Raw genomic sequence first — 17,715 nt, 5'->3', positions numbered from 1 at the left:
CCTTGGTTTATTCCAGAGTGTGATAGGTATGTTTTGGAACGAAAGCGTCTTAATAAGCTGCAGCCGGCCAGGTAGATAATTTGAAAAAATACCTCAACCAATGTTAATTTTATTTAAAAAAACGACGACAGAACGCCGATTTAAAATGATTTTGCGTATGCCTCTGCGATATCCATTCTCTAATATTCAACATTAAATAGGAGTTGTTTTAAGACAATTGGTTAGTCAGTGAAGGGCTAACCCCTTAGTTTTCTAATTTTAGAATAATATTACTGGATAAATTACTTTGGGAAGTACCTTTATAAATAGAAAGACAATATAGCTAAAAAGATCGCAAGCGTCGTACCAGCGATTATTGGCTACCAACACTTACCATTTTATTTTGTATGTGTACTCGACGAAAAATAAAAATAAAAAATAAGAAAAATAATTTATTCAATAACTAAGTATAAAAATTATTACATCACATATTTTTACATTTAGGGTTTTTTGTGAATAGACGGTGATTTACTAGACTAGCTTAAAGTTTGTAATAGTATACATATCTTAAAGATTTTGGTGATACAGAGGATAAATCAGGAAAGAGAAGTTGAAAGATGGCGACTGTATTGTCTCGGCATGTGAATTGGCAAGATTTTGCGTAATAGATATTTATGAAACTGATATATAATAAAAGTTTTAAAAATTTAAAAAGTAAACTAGATAATTACGTATTTTGTCTAAAGCTTAATCTGTGAAGAAAATTAAAGTTTACTAACGTTATGTCAACTGTCAAACATCGCGGCCACAGATTAGTAAAATATGTCATAGTCAAATATATATATCATATAGATACACAATAGAGATGGCGCCAAAAACTATTTTGAAGTTTGACTTATGAGCAAAGCTTTGTAATGAATATTAAGAAAATTACTTATAAAATATGAAAATTGCATTGGAAAAAACATTAGAGACTCCTGCGCTAACTCTTGCCAACTTATTTGCCGGGAAGCATAACGATGGAACTGAAAGTCTAACACATCAAGCCAAAATTTGCATTTGAACCATAAAGTCAGGATTTTAAATATGTAATCCTGTAATAATGTGACTATAGATAATATTTTATTTCTAACCGATAATCAAGTCAGCGCCCTCTCGTGTTTCTTACGTCACTTTCAGTACCATTCTATGTTAAAAATCTATGGTTGATAATTTAGTACAGATAAAATATGTTCTATAATTTATAGATTTTATATTAAGAATTTTTTGCATGAACGAGAAATCTCTATAAATACTACATATAAAACAAATTGAAATATTATCAAATGATTCATTTCTATGCTGTCACCCAGAAACAGAAATATAAAAAATATAATTTACAAATAAATTTAAAATTAAAATTAAATAAAAATGTTGTTTACGTTTGATACAGCACCAAAATTTTGAGTATTGTTCACCAATATTGCACATACGTCATTTTTATACTACGACCAGTATTACCACAGATAAAAATATCTCATTATGCAGAAGAAATCACAGATAACATAATCTTAATACTAAAGAGAAAATGCTTTCATTATATATACAAATTGTGATTTTGTGCTATGACTTCTCAAGCCACTAATTTGAAAAATTTATCCACCCAAAAACTAGTGGGGCATGGGGCACACATAACACGTCCGTTTCAATAATAATTTTGAGCCTAATCCGAAATCTGCAGGTAATCGAACCTAGGAATTAATCCACTCTGTGGAGGCTTCTCAACCTACGGCCTCATTCGTATATCAGTTCAATCAATCTATTCTTGATGTCAAATGTTTCAACAAATTTGACAGCTCCGGAAACTAGTTTGAAGAAAAAGATTTGGTGCACACATGTTTTTAGGCAATATAGAATGTATCTCATTCAATTTAAAGCCATAAGCCAACTACCTATATGTGATTCCATATCGCGTGGCCACTTGTGGTGTATGCGTACTCGCCACAGCCAACAACAACGGCACATCATTAACATCAATATTGAGTGATGTGGTAAGCGTACTGATGTCACAAAAGTCGGTTGACATAAGCATATCTGCGAGGGTTTTGGACAAAACGCAGAATTCCCGAAGTTTGCTCTCAAGGAAGAGGAGACACTGTAAAAAACAAAACATTTGTAAGGAATAATTTAAATATTTCACATACATCAATTATATTATATTAGAACAAGCAATCTAGCAAGGGAAAACATAAACAGGCCACGACAAAATAAAAAAGACAAAAAATAATAATAACAATAATTAAATAGAAACTTAAACCTCATTAAGAGCGTGATAAACAAAGTTACGTTAAGTTGAAAGACATCAATGACAGTTGTAAGATCGATATTAATCACTCACGTGTTTTATGTTTTTTTATGTAATGGGAGGCAGACGGGCTCACCTGATGTTAAGTGATACCACCGCCCATGGACAGTTACATTGCCAGAAGGCTCGCAAATGCGTTGCCGGTCTTTCAAGAATTGAATTCTTTTCTTGAAGGACCCTAAGTCGAATTGGTTCGGAAATACTTTGGTGGGCAGCTGGTTCCACATAGTGGTGGTGCGTGGAAAAAACTGCCTTAGAAAACGCTCAGTTGTGGAACGACGGACGTCGAGGTGATACGGATGGTATTTCGTATTTTACCTTGACGTCCGTGTAACAAAAGAATGTATCAATGTGAATTAATTAAATACTATGAATGCTAAATAAAATGCTATGCTATGCTTATGATGCTGAAGAGCCTCTGGCTTTACTCTCGGGGCGTATCTACCGCGATTTATGTTGAGGAATTATTTATATAATCATTTGTCGCGCTCCTAACAAGACAAGATTTACATTGATACAAACAACAGTGGTTCAGATTGAATTATTTTCTAAAATAAATTAATTAAAAATAAGTAGTCGCTTATTAAGAAAGCCGAAGTGAGCAAAATACAGCCTTGGCAATAGTCACTAAGGACGCGCTTTCAAGGCCTTAATATTAAAGATTTATTATTTCTAAGGCAATTAATCCGCGATGTTGTATAAAGAAAACTTATTAATGAAATATCGTTCCATGCCTGATCACTATAGAGCATATAGGATATAAGACATGGTTTCCATGGTGAATTAAAATAAGGCTGTATGTGTGTGTGTTAACTGTGCAGATATAAAATTAACCAATCAATTGAATTTGTTTCTTTTATTCAATCTTTAAGATTCCGAAAAAATGGGTATGATGTCAATAGTCTTTCTAATATGTCAACTATATATGTGTTTTTACTTTAGTGTTAAGATATAATTATATGTATAGATAATATATAAATAGTCATATTTCTATTTAGTTCTATTAATGTTTGTAACTAAAATTTGCTACTCATAATTTACCTGATGTGCGGGTACCCTCGCCATGCGCATTGCGGGTATCGCGTCCAACATTCCGCCAACCAGTGGTGATAAACCACCACAGCCACAATCCCTACCTAATATACGCACTTCCCTGAAAAAAAAAATTATTGACAGTATATTTCAAAGTGGTTGCCTAGTGGCTTTAACTTGGACACTCATCACTGAGATCGTAAGTTTATACCCTGGCTGTTCATCAATGTACTTTCTCTCCATGTGCTCAATTAACACTCGCTCGTACGGTGACGGAAAACATCGTGAGAAAACCGGCATGCCTAAGACTCAAAAACTCCAAGGCGGTGATCCGACGTTTCTTCTTACATTTGATCCAATTTTTAAATGTTATCACATTAAGTGATAATGCAACCCATGGTTTGCACCCACATTGCCAGAACACACTCACATTGCATTGCCGACAAAAACCAATAATGCGTCACAAAGTTGGTTCATTATTGAAACCAGCAGTAGGTCTGTTTAAGGATGCTTAAATAATATAAAACACAACTCTTCAAGTTGCATATAACTGGTTTACGGAAGATGCTTAGCTATGAGGCTAATAAATGATACAAATAAAACATTACATACCAATTGTTAGTATCGCCAACGATGGCCACCGCTTGCATTGGCGAGTCCAAAGTCTTATTCAGGTACAAAGTCAAGTCCAGCTCCCTCCGCAAATCAGCTTCCCAGACTTTGGGATTCGCTAGAGTCCCTGAAAAATCGAAAGTAATAAATGCTTTACATTTGATGTTTACTGTATTGTTTGCAGGCAGCAAGAAGACATTACTGCGTCTCCTTTGTAGATATTTCAAGCTAGTTGACAGCTTTCAGTCCACCAACCAAAGGTAGTTCTCTAGAATGTTCGGGTCATATATCATTTGCGTTAATGTGATAAGCAGGGGGCATTGAAGCGGTTTATTGACGTAATTTTGTATTTTCGCGCGTTTTCCAAAATGTCACAATTGGAAATTCATAGTCAAGTCAAACATTGACAGGTCTTAAAACAAAAATAAATTTCATCACAATCAAAAATATGTCTATAATCTCTGTATCTAGTTCGTTATGAAATAAATACGTGATTTACATTACTTCAAATATCAATTAAATTTAAATCCTTATTTTATTTAACTATGACAGTAAAATTATTTGAGTAACCTTATCTGTTCATTATATAATTCTACTGATTACAATTTAATAATGACTTAAACACATACTAATTGCATGTATTACATAAATTGCAAAGGCAAATAAGATATATAAGTTTACGTATGCCAAACAATGTCTGGTTGTGACAGGAAACATGTGTGATACAGGAAAGGAAAAATACCGAATATGTACAAATGTATGCCATCGCTGTATTATAATTTAGAAATATTCCTCTCTCCACGAGAGACTCTGTGTACGAAACCAGCGAGTTCCCGAGCCAAAAAGTCGCCAGACTGTATGAGGGACATGAGTCCCTCCCTGAGAGAGCCATGAGGCTGTACATACTTGTCTATTAAGAAAAAATAATCTTGAAACAGATACAATAATCTCACGCCAGTCCAAAGTTTGTAGCGCCACTGGACATCCAAATAATAAAAAACAGCTTACAGAAATTGAATTTTTAAGCACAACTCACCTTGTAAAACTAAATCAGGTACATAATGATCTGTGACTCCGCCAAGAAGGGAGACATCAAACCCAGTGTTCAGTTTGTTCACTGAATTTATGACAGGAAGTGGAAACTCTATCACTTGTTTCACATCCACTCTTTCTTTCTTCGCACGTGAAACCTTCGTTGCAGACATCACTCTGGCCTGCAGTTTGCTTTGCGAAGATTCCTTTAAGTTCGGCGATGTTGATAAGCTCGCGTTTTCATGACGTAATGATTCTATCTGTGCATCTTCGTTTTTCTTTACGTTTATAATGACAGTATTTTCTTTTCTTTTCCGAACAAATGTTTTCGGAGAGATCTCTCGCTGACTCTCCTGCGTGACTGTTTCCTTCGCGTATTGGAGCTCCTGCCGGGGCATGTCGTTCATGTACTCCATTTCAGAGGCGTTAGTAGGTGTCTGCAGTAGAGATTCCATCATCTGGCACTTGTAGCAAGCCTCACATCTCTCTTCTTGTATTGGCGGGATTATAGTGGGGTCGAACTGGAAATTGTCCAACTTCAAATTTCCCGGCTTGCCTATATAATGTCTATCTAAAATCTCCAAGTTCTTGCTCTTCATGTAGTTGGTCACTATTTGAGGATACTTATCGAACTCAAACTTAAAACCGGAATGTTTAATGGGTTTGGAATGTTCAAGTGTTAGGCTGCAGCATTTGGATGAACCGTCTAGTGGTTTCTTCTCGCAACTTTTATCACAATTTGTTTTTTCTGGAAGGTCTACGTTGACTGGTTCGTTGTGCACTTTAGACGATCTCTTCACACTTTTCCCGTCAACCGATTTATTCTTCAAGCCTACTAATTTTTCATCGTCTCCTAGAACAAAAACTACTTTCTTCTCGAGTTCACTTTCTTCTGTTAACGAGGATTTTTGACTCGAATCTGTCGACCCTCCCAGAGTGATCATGATAGATGGATTTCTTCGCATCTGGCCCGCCTCACTCTTTGAACTGGTTTCTGGGTTAGAGAGCTTGTGACTTAAATTAGTGAGTGTTGTAGATTTTTTAAGACCATCTGCGATAGCCAACCGACTATCGCTTGACGTATTCACTGTTAAGTTTTCATCATTATCATTCACACCACGCACTGTACTCGAAACCTCGGTTTCAAAAGTCCGAGAGTCAACTAACGTAACTTTACTACCTTGCGCACAGTCTTCATATAGAAAATCGTTTCGTTTCACATCACCGCACCTCACGAAATAGGTAAGAACACTTAAGAGTCTATTGATAAATGGTGTATTTGCAGAACCGGCCACAATAGTCCTTGCAGTTCGAGGTGGAAAGCCAATGCTTCCACAGAGATCTCCTAATTGTGCCCATAACGCGTTATATGGCCTTTTGTAATCCCCTTTTGAAAGTTTTGTGGGAACGACGGCATCGTAAGGGCTGACTGTAGTCACCCAGCCGAGATGATGTGTCAGCACATGTGTTAGTAAGGTGCTGATGAAACTGAAACAAAAGATATCATTTTATTGCTCTCCTCCATTATCACAGTTTATTTATTTATTAAGGCATGAGGTCTGATAATTCATTTCCGTCGAAACAATAGTAATTATACTACAAAAGCGAAAGTTTGACAGAGTTAAACACATTCGAAAATTGTGATTGATGTACCTTAATCATGACATTATAAAAATAATATAATAAAAAAAACGAATCAGCGTATTGGCACATTATACATGATATAAACCTTATCTCAGCGTAATACAAATCATTCAATGGCTCTCGTCATGTTCATTGATGCGTCGATATCACTATCACCTCATTGGCACAATCATCAAAACAGGAAGTACACCGTATTTGCTTGATATTAAAGTACGTACGTAAGCATTAAAGACTTCGGCTTTTGGCCTTAAATAAGTCAATGTTAATTTAAAATTTTAGGAAATTTAACATGTTTTATTTACTCATAACTTTATCTATTTATTCAGATGCTTAATATTACTATCCTAGAAAATGTTAACTTTTTGGATACTGTTTATCTAAATAATGATGTTTATGGTGTATAAGACAAAGGAACCACAAACTAAAGACTATAATTTTGCCTCAATTTAAAATGCTTCTACTCTCTTATTACTGCCCAATTACGTATCATTTCATTACACACTGTATTCGTACTTTGATTGCGTACGTCAACGCAGCTCCATCACGTGAACGTACATGTACGCAAATATATCAACTCAAAATAAAAATATCCTGTTTTCGAGTACTATAAGATTATATTAAGTTTATCTTATTATTTGATATTAGTACACGACCTCGGACAGAGTGAAGGTCTCCTTCAGAATCTTCCATTTGTCTCTCTTCTCTTTGTCACTATTTTCCAATATTTCCCTGCTATCTCTTTTCCTTCTTCTTCTTCCATTCTTCATTCACTCGAACGGTGAAGGGAAACATCGCGATGAACCGGCTTGCCTTTGACCCAGAAGTCGATGGCGTCTGTCAGGCATAGGAGGCTGATCACCTTGCATATTGACAAATGATCACCACAGATAGAGAAATCGGAGGACCAGACATAAAAAAAGTGCGTTGACAATTCAGAAACTAAAAATACTGAACCAAATATAATTAAGCATTCCTTCACACGTCTCCGTAATTATGGAACCGGCCAAAGATAAGAGTTTTTCTTTTTACTGATCGCTCATTAATTGTAAACGCGTATTGGCTGACGCCCAATGCTACTAAAACTAAAGCTGTCAAAACTGAATTACTCGAGATTAAAACTTTACTTATTTTTTGACAGTGCTAAAAACATCGTAAAATTGTTAAAATAGTTAATAATTGCTAAATTATTGAAATTGAAATGAAGAGGTTCACTATACACCGAAATCTATATGTTATTGGGTGACTCGAATTGGCTGTACCGATAATTCCACAATCAGGATCTAATGAGATGAAACAAGGCAACTCATAAAATATTGTGTTCACGTATTTTTTCGTGCATTTCGGAAATTACAACTTGCTGAACTTCATATAACCTACATATATGTCAAAAGTTAAAATATATTTTTTTTAAAACAGAGTCTAAGTCAAAGTCGAAAATCATTTATTCATATAGTACACAATGTACACTTATGAACGTCATAAAAAGCAATATACATTAAATGCAACAATTTTACATTAATGTCAGTTCGCAAATCAAAGGCGTAGAACGGAAGAGAACTGGTAATAGGCTGTCCGCAACTCTTTTAAATTGCCAAGTTTTTTTTTGTTTTACACAACGTTTGTAAGGAGCTTCAACCATTACATAATTAATAAAATAGATTAAAAACACAGATCCTGTATCAGCAGGAGGCATGGTGAAATAGGAGCACGCACTTAACATTCTCGTGGGAACAACACGCAAATACGTAGTCGAATTAACCAACATCACCGCATACACGAATTCAAGTCCGACCAGTCACCACAAGTAGCTCCCGTTCACGATAAGCCAAATACCAAACAGATCGAACCTCATACTTCTTCTTCTTCTTAACATATAACAACCAAGTGATATTTTTTTATTTCTAAAAAAGACATAATTACTTCCCAGCTAGGAACAGTTTTTATTGAAAAAATCATTTGTTATTTATTATTATTATTAAGGAGGTTTGTATTGTTCAACTATTGAGTTAACAATAGGACGGTAGAAAAATGCACTGGAATCGAAAGGAGTGATAATACATATTTATGTCAAAAAATAACTAAAGAATTAACGTTTATTATATTGTATTTGGACAAGGCGTTAACATGAAGGCGATAAAAGTACTAAACAAAACTGTATGACGATCAATATCAAATGTATTAATTTCTGTGCAAATTTTATGTATTTTATCAAAATGATTTTGAATACAACAGTACAAGGTAGGGGTTGACAAGAGGACACGTTACTCAGCACTCCAGATGTCGTAACGTCATATTTATCGTGAGATATATCTATTTATAGCTTTAAATCGTTTTATAATTTCTATTAACATATGAATCTAAAAGTACCAATCTTAAAAGGCTTTTTTCATTGAATACCCATTGGCAGCGATATCACTTAACATCAGGTTCACCTTCACCTTCTGCCCGTTTGTTCTACAAAAAAACCTAGCAATATTAACTATAGCTTTTTATTAATCAAAAGGGTCATGTGTATTATAAAATCCAAGACGATAAAGATGTAAGGCGCTAATTCATCTCTGCATGTGCGGCTTCCCTGGCAACTTGCGCTGTGCAAGTGTGTGTATCTCATTTTACACTAATAGTAAAAACTCAATTTTCTTTTGCATTGTATAGAATCTCTGTATACCTTGCATTATATAAACTTCTCAGCCGATTATTACTATTGTAACCGAGTCTTTGTAAGCTAAACCATTGTTGAAAAGAGTGTCCATGGAGTTTCTTGCCGGTTCTTCTCCATGAGACCCACTTTTTGGAACCGTGCAACTAGACGTTTCATAAGAGCCTGCAAAGGCCTATTTGAAATAAAAACTTATGATTTTGATGATTTTTTTGATCTGTTAGGTTCATTACTTTTAGTATATTATCTGAGTTAGATGTAAGTGGATGCTATCTGAGAATAAATTCAAGAAACACGAAAGAGTTTATTCGTATTGTTAAAACTATACATAATCGCAAACAATTCCCATCTGTTGTAACTAGGACGGGATTTTTCCTTATTTATCAATAGAGATATTAAATTTTTATTTGTGTCAATTTCAACAACAAAAAAAATAGTTTTTAGCGTAGCGTCCTTGAGGTATATTTTCTAATCCAACAACAATGGATTTTTCTTACTAAGTGCGCATTTAGGACCTTTCGTACTGTGAAGGAAAACCAGGCTCCCGGGTGTTTTAATTTTTTAAAGCATTTACGATAAACAAAAGTTCAACTTTAACGTTACGGGACTAATCATGTGATTCAAAGATTATAAAACGACGTCACTGTTTAACGACAACATGGGCTATTTTTATCACCTGCGCACGATTCATTTTTAGAATATACAAAGTGATCTTTTCCTGGCATGAAGCATTTAGTTGCATAACTTATTTTGCTACTTTCTTTCAATTGGTCATACTTTTGGCAGGCGTTATCTTTTTGGCTGTGAACACAGACTATTTTGTATGAACAATTTACATCAATATTACTTTCGCGACATAAAAATAATTACCATACAACAAAACAGTAAAGATACATTTGTTGTATGAAATAAACAAATACACGCATACACTATATATCATAGATATTAAAATTGTTCATCAATACTTAATCTTTACAAATATTCACAACAAATTCAAACAAAGAAAAACGTAATAATTGTACGGACAAAAATGTTGATACAGACACTTTTATTTTCGAACAGGAGCAAACAGGCAGGAGGCCCACCTGATGACTTAACATCATTCTTTACGCCGATATTCGATAACGCCCATGGACACTTTCAATGCCAGAGGACTTTGTGTTGCCGGCCTTTTAAGAATTGGTAAAAAAAACATAAATATCTCCGATACCCGTAATAATAATATTTAGGCCCGTTTAATTTCTAATCGTGACAAAAAATTCTAATATACAGCTTGGAATTTTTAAATTTTTTTTGTTATTCTATATCCTAGCTACCTTCAGTACCGTCGATCTAAATCCCTTCACGGCTAAAGGCCTCCTCCAGCTTCTTCCAACTGTCTCTGACTTTCTTTTTCCATTCGCTTCCTGCTACCGCTCCTATTTCTTCTATCTATCTTCTCTATCTTCTTTGTTTTGGGGCGCACTCTTCTCCTTTTTCGCCTTGGTCCTTCCATATAGTTGTCTTTAAGTTCACCTTTTATCTTTTCTCACTTCTGTTTTCGGTCTTAACGGCATCTAACACTTTTATTTTACCCATCGTAACTATTGCCAAAATATCCAAAAGTATTTAGATTTAATATATATTATTTTAATTATAAGTGGAAATTCTTTAAAAACAAATGTTGTTTGTGAAAATTTATGACTATCCTATTTAAAAGCTTTAAACGTTTACGACTCGTTTTATGACATCATAAATCGTGTCACGTACTAGCAGACTCACGTGAGTTTAGATAAAAAAGGAGTTCAGTTATAGATACTAGAAAATGTAATGTGTAATTTGATAACGCCACGTGATGGATTGTTTACAATAATCATCAAAAGCAATGTCAATCAGTTCTAAACCTAAACCCGAGTTATATTTTTAAATGATGCATGAATGGTGAAGTAATGTTCGATCGAAATCCGATAATTAAAGGCAATTATAGATATTGTGATATCTGTCTGTCGATACATCAATTAAATCCCAAATCAAAGAGCAAACACGACTAAAACATACAAAATTTTCATCGACAAAAATATAAAAAATCTGCAATAATTATGATTCGTTACAGTCCATGTTAGGTTATAGCGCGACTGAATCCTTATTAAAAACCAACACAACATAGGTTGATTAATCGAAATTGAATAAAAGATATAATTTCATTATAACAGGTATACCTACACAAATTTAATTCTTTACGCTCTGGTTGCATTAAATCCCTGGAATTCTTCTTTGGCGTGTAGTTTCTAATGTTATGCCTTTTCCGATTATTTATGTTTTTTATTTAACGTGATGGTAAGCATGATGTGGTTGCAGCCACAAACTTTTTGTGGAGAAAATTAAGAATTTATTAACAGTTTTTAAGTCCATTGACGACGGTAAATGTATGGTTCGAAGCATTTTCTGTCTGCAGTACAATATATAAATGTTATTTTTATAGATTATTTAACAAATACTTACAAATTAGTGGTCTTTGTGTCTCCAAAGGCGATCACCGAACAGAGGTCTGACACTATGCACTCAGCGATTTTATTTGACTGCCTCGTGTCACTTGTAACGAGGTTTGACCATAGTGGCTGCAATCGTACACCATACATTAGATCCGACAACCTGAAAATACATATGAACCTCTTAATGAAAAAAGTCCATACGTTTTTTGAAACACCAATGTACAAAGCACCATTTGTATATAAAAACAACATCTCGTATCTAAATTAACCAAGAGTTAACTTTACGGTCCGTTAATTCGAAACCAGCAGTTCCTGTATTATGATAGGAGGAGATAGGAGAATTGTGCCTATTATGATAGGCAAAATTAAACGCAAAACTGATAGGAGCAAAATGTCTTGGCTACAGAATATCCATGGATCCAGGATGGAACAACAGTTTAGATTGACAATGACAAGGATAAATTTCGGAGATTGACTGCCGGCAGTAATTGAAAAGTTTTTATACTGGATGGATGGAATTGGCTACCAGATTTTAATTGTTAACAGATGAGACTACGTTGAATTGAAGTTGCCCCTTCAATCTTGCCCCTGCCTAAATCGTGTAGCAGAACTTGGAAATGTCTACGAGGGGGTTTAAACAGTCTCAAAAACAGTAAATTATTAGAGACAACATCAACGAAGACTCAATCGTAATTGTTTAAAAAATAAATACATTTTTTCTTTGTGTTAATCTTAGCTTATCACGGTTTGGTTGGACGCTTATAAGTTCGTTGCACACAGCTTATAGATTATCAATCACATTCCTGTGTGTAAATAGAAATTGTATTGAAATTAATGAATCTCTGTGATACCTTATATACATCGTCATTTCACGAAACATGGCAAGTTGCCGTATCGCTTTATAATCATACGACCGGAAGTCATAAGTGTGTAGGTTGATTCTGGATTGAATTGGATTTATTTCTTTGACTATTGCGCCATTTCTACAGTACATTCGATAACAGGCCAGGATTTTTAACGTCGAGTTATGTATATTATATTCGTCTAATAACTGTAAAAGTATTTTTTAAACTAAGCCAGTTATTTTTAAATAAAAATGTTGGCCCTTTATTTTCCATTCCAATCGATAACAGCTGGCGTTATTTACGTTTAATATAAATTATCATTATTCCTAATCAAACATTTTTCTATAATAAAATTGATGAATGGATTTTATTTTTGGGAAATTTAAAAATATAAATAGATAGGAATAGCATTTTTGGTAATATACTCACATGAAATATACAAAATTTAGGCCTGAATTTGAAAGATTTAACAGCGTTTGTAAAATCACCTCCGAAACGGCTTAACGATTTTAATTATTTTTGTCGGTAGTTCTAAGAAATGGGTAAGTAGAAATTATTTTTAAACCATTGTTTTTTTTAATGATTTGAGCCTAAATGTTGCCCTTGATTTCTCCATTCCACCCCCAACCCTTATTATAATATAGCGATATTATTATATAGCAAAACAACTTTTGAGTTGTTTGTTAATAAATCTTACCATTTCGCTGCGTCTTCAGTGGCCTTATACAATGTCGAAACGAATTTGTTCCCAGATCCAGCTCTTAAAGTAGCCAGCCGCAATCGGCACACCAAGGATTGGAGCTGGTTTGAATGCTCCACACACCGTCGTATTACGTCCCTTTAAGAAAAATCATATTTATTATACACACAGAACACCACCTTAATAGGTGTATAATAATTCTTAAAAGGAGAGCCCTCTGGCGAGGTAAGTGTGTATGGGCAGCGGTATCACTTAAAATCGTTTGAATGCCCGTTTGATTATTATTTTAATAAAAATTATATAAAAAATACAATGCTGCATTTTTGGGTGATACAAGGTATTGAAAATTCAACAAATACAAATAGATCAGTATCGATTTTTGAAGTGCCATCTGAAGGCACAAATGAATATAGAAGGTTGTATCTTGTTGTGTATTTTTACACACCAAGTTTCCAGTGTTATATACATAGGACAATATATCGCAACAATAAATCTCTGTCCAAGACAGATTGCCTATAATTTTTATTTGTGGAATTTTAATTTAGGTTCTCGAATAGACGTGCTGATTTCTGCACGAAATTTATCCACACAGTACGAAGAAAATGAATAAAAATTCCATAGGAATCACAACACAATTTAGGTTGTGAACTCACGTATAGCTACACAAGGTGTTTCATAACGATGCGTCAAATTTAATACTGTCAAAGTCAAAATATTATATAGACAAGGTATTGTGTACAAAAATTAACTAAATTTATTGTCAACCCTCACATCAAGCACACAAGAAGAACTGGTAAGAAACTCTCCGCCTCTATTAAACGAAAGCTACAAGGTCACTACTTTTTTATTTAAGTTATTATTGTTGGGAAATCAATTTACGGACCCCCGTGTCACTTTTAAGTTGCCCCGGCGTCGGTGTGTCGGTCCGTGAGTGGCAATGGATCCAGTACCCACTAAAATTCACAGCCCTCATCTGCTCGCTATAGACCAGAGGCATGATAACAGTAATCCATGTCGCCGTCAAGAGCTTCTGCTTCGAGATTGGCCAATCCGGTGCGGTCTCTTGCCTAACTAAACATACATGACCGTTTACGGTGGTCCCTTTTTTATCACAGCAGATAATACGAGTTAAAACCACAATTAATATGTCTAAAGAATTTTAAATTGATATCTGTTTTCGCATGTACACCATTTGGTCCAGTATACGTAATCAAAATATCAACATTTTTAAAAGTGCATACATTAACACTTCCAACGCACCTAAACCTCGTGTCAAATCACTTAGCAACGTCACAATCGGACGTACTATTAATAAATCCACAAATTCTCATTTTTTTTTCACACGCATTTATATATTGTAAACAGCACTTGACTCACAGTCACATGTCTTGTGACGTTAGTACATACCTACTCATTCATAAATAGATATCTCGCCACGCTCGCGAGGACTTTTTATTATGACTTGAGTGTATTTAAATATTAGTTATTTTAATTATTTATTTTAAGAGAATCCTTTTTGATGGCTTTAAGACGCTTTTAATTATTTAGTTCTAACAATTTGTAGTAATTTATTATATTATAAGGGCCAAGGTCCGTAATTCAAAAATGTATTGAATGTCCACATACGGGAGTCGCGATTCGCTACATCTCGACATTGAATAACGCTAAAACGTGCCAGACACGATATTTGGCACAGCCAGATTTCAACAAATTCAGAGTACACACGCCTAACCACTGATATGGCTCTTAATTAATTTACTATTTCGTATTTAAAACTATTAAGAAGCGGATGTTTTGTGTCTTTTGCAGTGGTATTATTGTATTTTAAAGAAAACATATTTTTTTATATATTTAATACTTAAATAAATATATACGCAATTATCAAACAAAACAATAATCCAGCAGTTCTACAACCTTATATGGATCATGGGCGCAGACTGCATCCGTTTCGTCAACCAATTTATTTAATAGACTAGAAGCTAATCAGCCTTCTCCGTCGTCGATTTTTGGATTTGATTTGATGTCTGCCTTCACAATACGAGCGATTGTTGGTTGCGCATTAACTTTCGTTTCTAGGTATTTTTTTAGGTATGAAATATAACATTATTTCTATGAACGGAACATTCTACATATAGTTATAGTCACATATTTCTTTTTAGTAACAAGCCAAATCTCTTTTATTAATTTAAACTATTGGGATAGCAGCCAACACTGACCTACCCAATAAATCACATACAAAAACCATTTAATGAATTTTAATTAAGGAATTAGATACAAAACAAACATCCTTTATTATCATTGCATTAACGTTATAATCCTGTTTAGAACTAGCCACATTATTTATTCCAATGATATGGTAAAATATTAATAATTTATTTATAAGAAAATTTTTAATTAATTAAATTAAAATTTTGCTTGTAACTGGGAATGTACCGGCTACTGAAACACAGCTATAACTACAGGAGGCATATGTTCTTTTGTTGCAAATAATTACGCAATTGCACTTACAGCAAATGGCATGTAACAGGTGTGCAACGAGCAGGCTATATCAAAAGCTCTTAAAAGCTTTTTGAGAATAAAAACAAGTCTACTATATGGATTGTAACTTTATATAAACTTAACATAAACCAATTATTTTTTTATTTATGTAAATTGTTGAAATGAATTCTCGATTTAGATACACTTCTCACTACACCAGAAGCCTGATTGAAAAAATAAATTTAACAAACACTTCCGCAATAGACATTATGACCGTTCAGAATTATAACGCGCTTCAATTCCCGTTCCATTTTCCCGGCACATCTGGACCTGATGCTCTTGGATAATAAGACAGCTATTTGTTTATATATATTACTCACACATCAGCACTCTCAGATACTGTGATCAGCAACGCGAGGCCCAGTTTCCGTCTTCTAGATGGCGGACACGAAGCGAGGCTGTCATTCGTCCTACTTGAACTATTACTGTATACCTGTGAAAATATTAAACTTATCTTGACTGGTCCGGAGAGGTGTTGGTGAATAATAAATAAATCAATGGCGCTACAACCTTTTTAGGTCTGGGCCTCAGATTTCTGTATATGTTTCATGATCATTTGTTAATCTAATAGGCAAGTAGGTGATCAGACTTCTGTGCCTGACGCACGCCGTCGACGTTTTTGGGTCTAAAGCAAGCCGGTTTCCTCTCGATAATTTCCTTCACCGTTTGAACGAATGTTAAAATACGCACATAGAAAGAAAATCCATTGGAGCACAGCCGGGGATCGAACCTACGACCTCAGGGATGAGAGTCACACGCTGAAGCCACTAGGCCAACACTGCTCTTAGAATAATAACATCAATATATATTTAAGTTATAAACAATAAATAATGTTGCATGCATAATTCGCCAATGTTCCGGGTTTTATTTAACTATGATAATATTGACATTTTCCACCTCACCAAAGAATAGGAAGTATTTGAAAAGGCGGGAAGACTTTGATTCTGTTTAAGCAGTAATTTGAATTATTAAGTATTATTTGTTGTTTCAAATGTTAAATTTCCGTTTTCTTATATATTTTTACACTTGAGCCGTGAAGGACTCGCTTGTGTGGTTCTCATTGACGTAGGTTCAATCCCAACTGTAAATTGACTTTTATTTTTACATTATTAATTATTATTAGTTGTTTTAAAATTTCAGTTTTATTTAGATATTTGCTTTTATTTTTTTTGTCTATTAATGTACGAGTTACTTGTTTTCTGTTTCACATATAGTATATTGTTTAGCTACGTTTTGGCTTTACATACCGTCTAAGTGTTTTGTTTTATAATATGTTAGCCGTGAGATTACTACTACATAAATAAATAAATAATAACATATCCTTAAGAAAAACACTTTTTGACCGGATTAAACGGATTAAATCTAAATTGACCGTGACCACGCACACTGAAAAGCACGCAAAACGTCGGAAAAAATTTAAAATTTAGAATTATGTAAATAACTATAAGTTTTAATAATAATACATAGCTTTAATCCGTTCAAAAAGTGTTTTTCTTAATGTGTAAAAGCTATTTTAACAAAAGACAATATTAATAACATATCCTATTAATTTTGCCTTATATATTGAGAATGGAACATATTTATATACAACTGGTATGCGCTCTCTTCAAGCATATATCATAGGGAGTGTTCCGAAAAACTCCTCAGCAAAATACATCATCTGACGTCAAAAATGAATACTATTATTGCAACCATTCCACATTGACGTTCCACGACAGACCGTCCAAAAAACTTCAGCCTGCTGTCCCAATAAATCAAAATGCATCAACAAAACACGTAAAGCAAACCTCTTTGGGTATTTTCCTTTAGTCCTGATATCGGGGATTATTAGTAAACACTTTTTAGGTATATTATATACT

At 34.1% G+C, this 17,715-nt stretch overlaps 1 protein-coding gene across 7 annotated transcripts in view; it reads right to left on the bottom strand.

Moving 5' to 3' along the window:
- Positions 1–418: 418 nt before the first annotated feature.
- LOC123708845 (folliculin-interacting protein 2) overlaps positions 419–17,715 on the bottom strand; it is a 34,836-nt gene continuing 17,539 nt past the window's right edge. For all 7 annotated transcript variants that reach the window (XM_045659772.1, XM_045659776.1, XM_045659773.1 and 4 more), the window contains 7 exons: positions 16,177–16,289; positions 13,316–13,456; positions 11,784–11,933; positions 5,004–6,487; positions 3,968–4,094; positions 3,365–3,476; positions 419–2,113 (listed from right to left, as the gene is read on the bottom strand). In XM_045659772.1, coding sequence (XP_045515728.1) covers positions 1,907–2,113; positions 3,365–3,476; positions 3,968–4,094; positions 5,004–6,487; positions 11,784–11,933; positions 13,316–13,456; positions 16,177–16,289 — 2,334 coding nt within the window. In that variant the 3' untranslated portion in view covers positions 419–1,906. The remainder of the gene's footprint in view (positions 2,114–3,364; positions 3,477–3,967; positions 4,095–5,003; positions 6,488–11,783; positions 11,934–13,315; positions 13,457–16,176; positions 16,290–17,715) is intronic.

This window comes from Pieris brassicae, chromosome 4 (assembly GCF_905147105.1).
Source record: "Pieris brassicae chromosome 4, ilPieBrab1.1, whole genome shotgun sequence".
Lineage (NCBI taxonomy): Eukaryota > Metazoa > Arthropoda > Insecta > Lepidoptera > Pieridae > Pieris > Pieris brassicae.
This window is presented reverse-complemented; position numbering and strand designations above follow the sequence as displayed.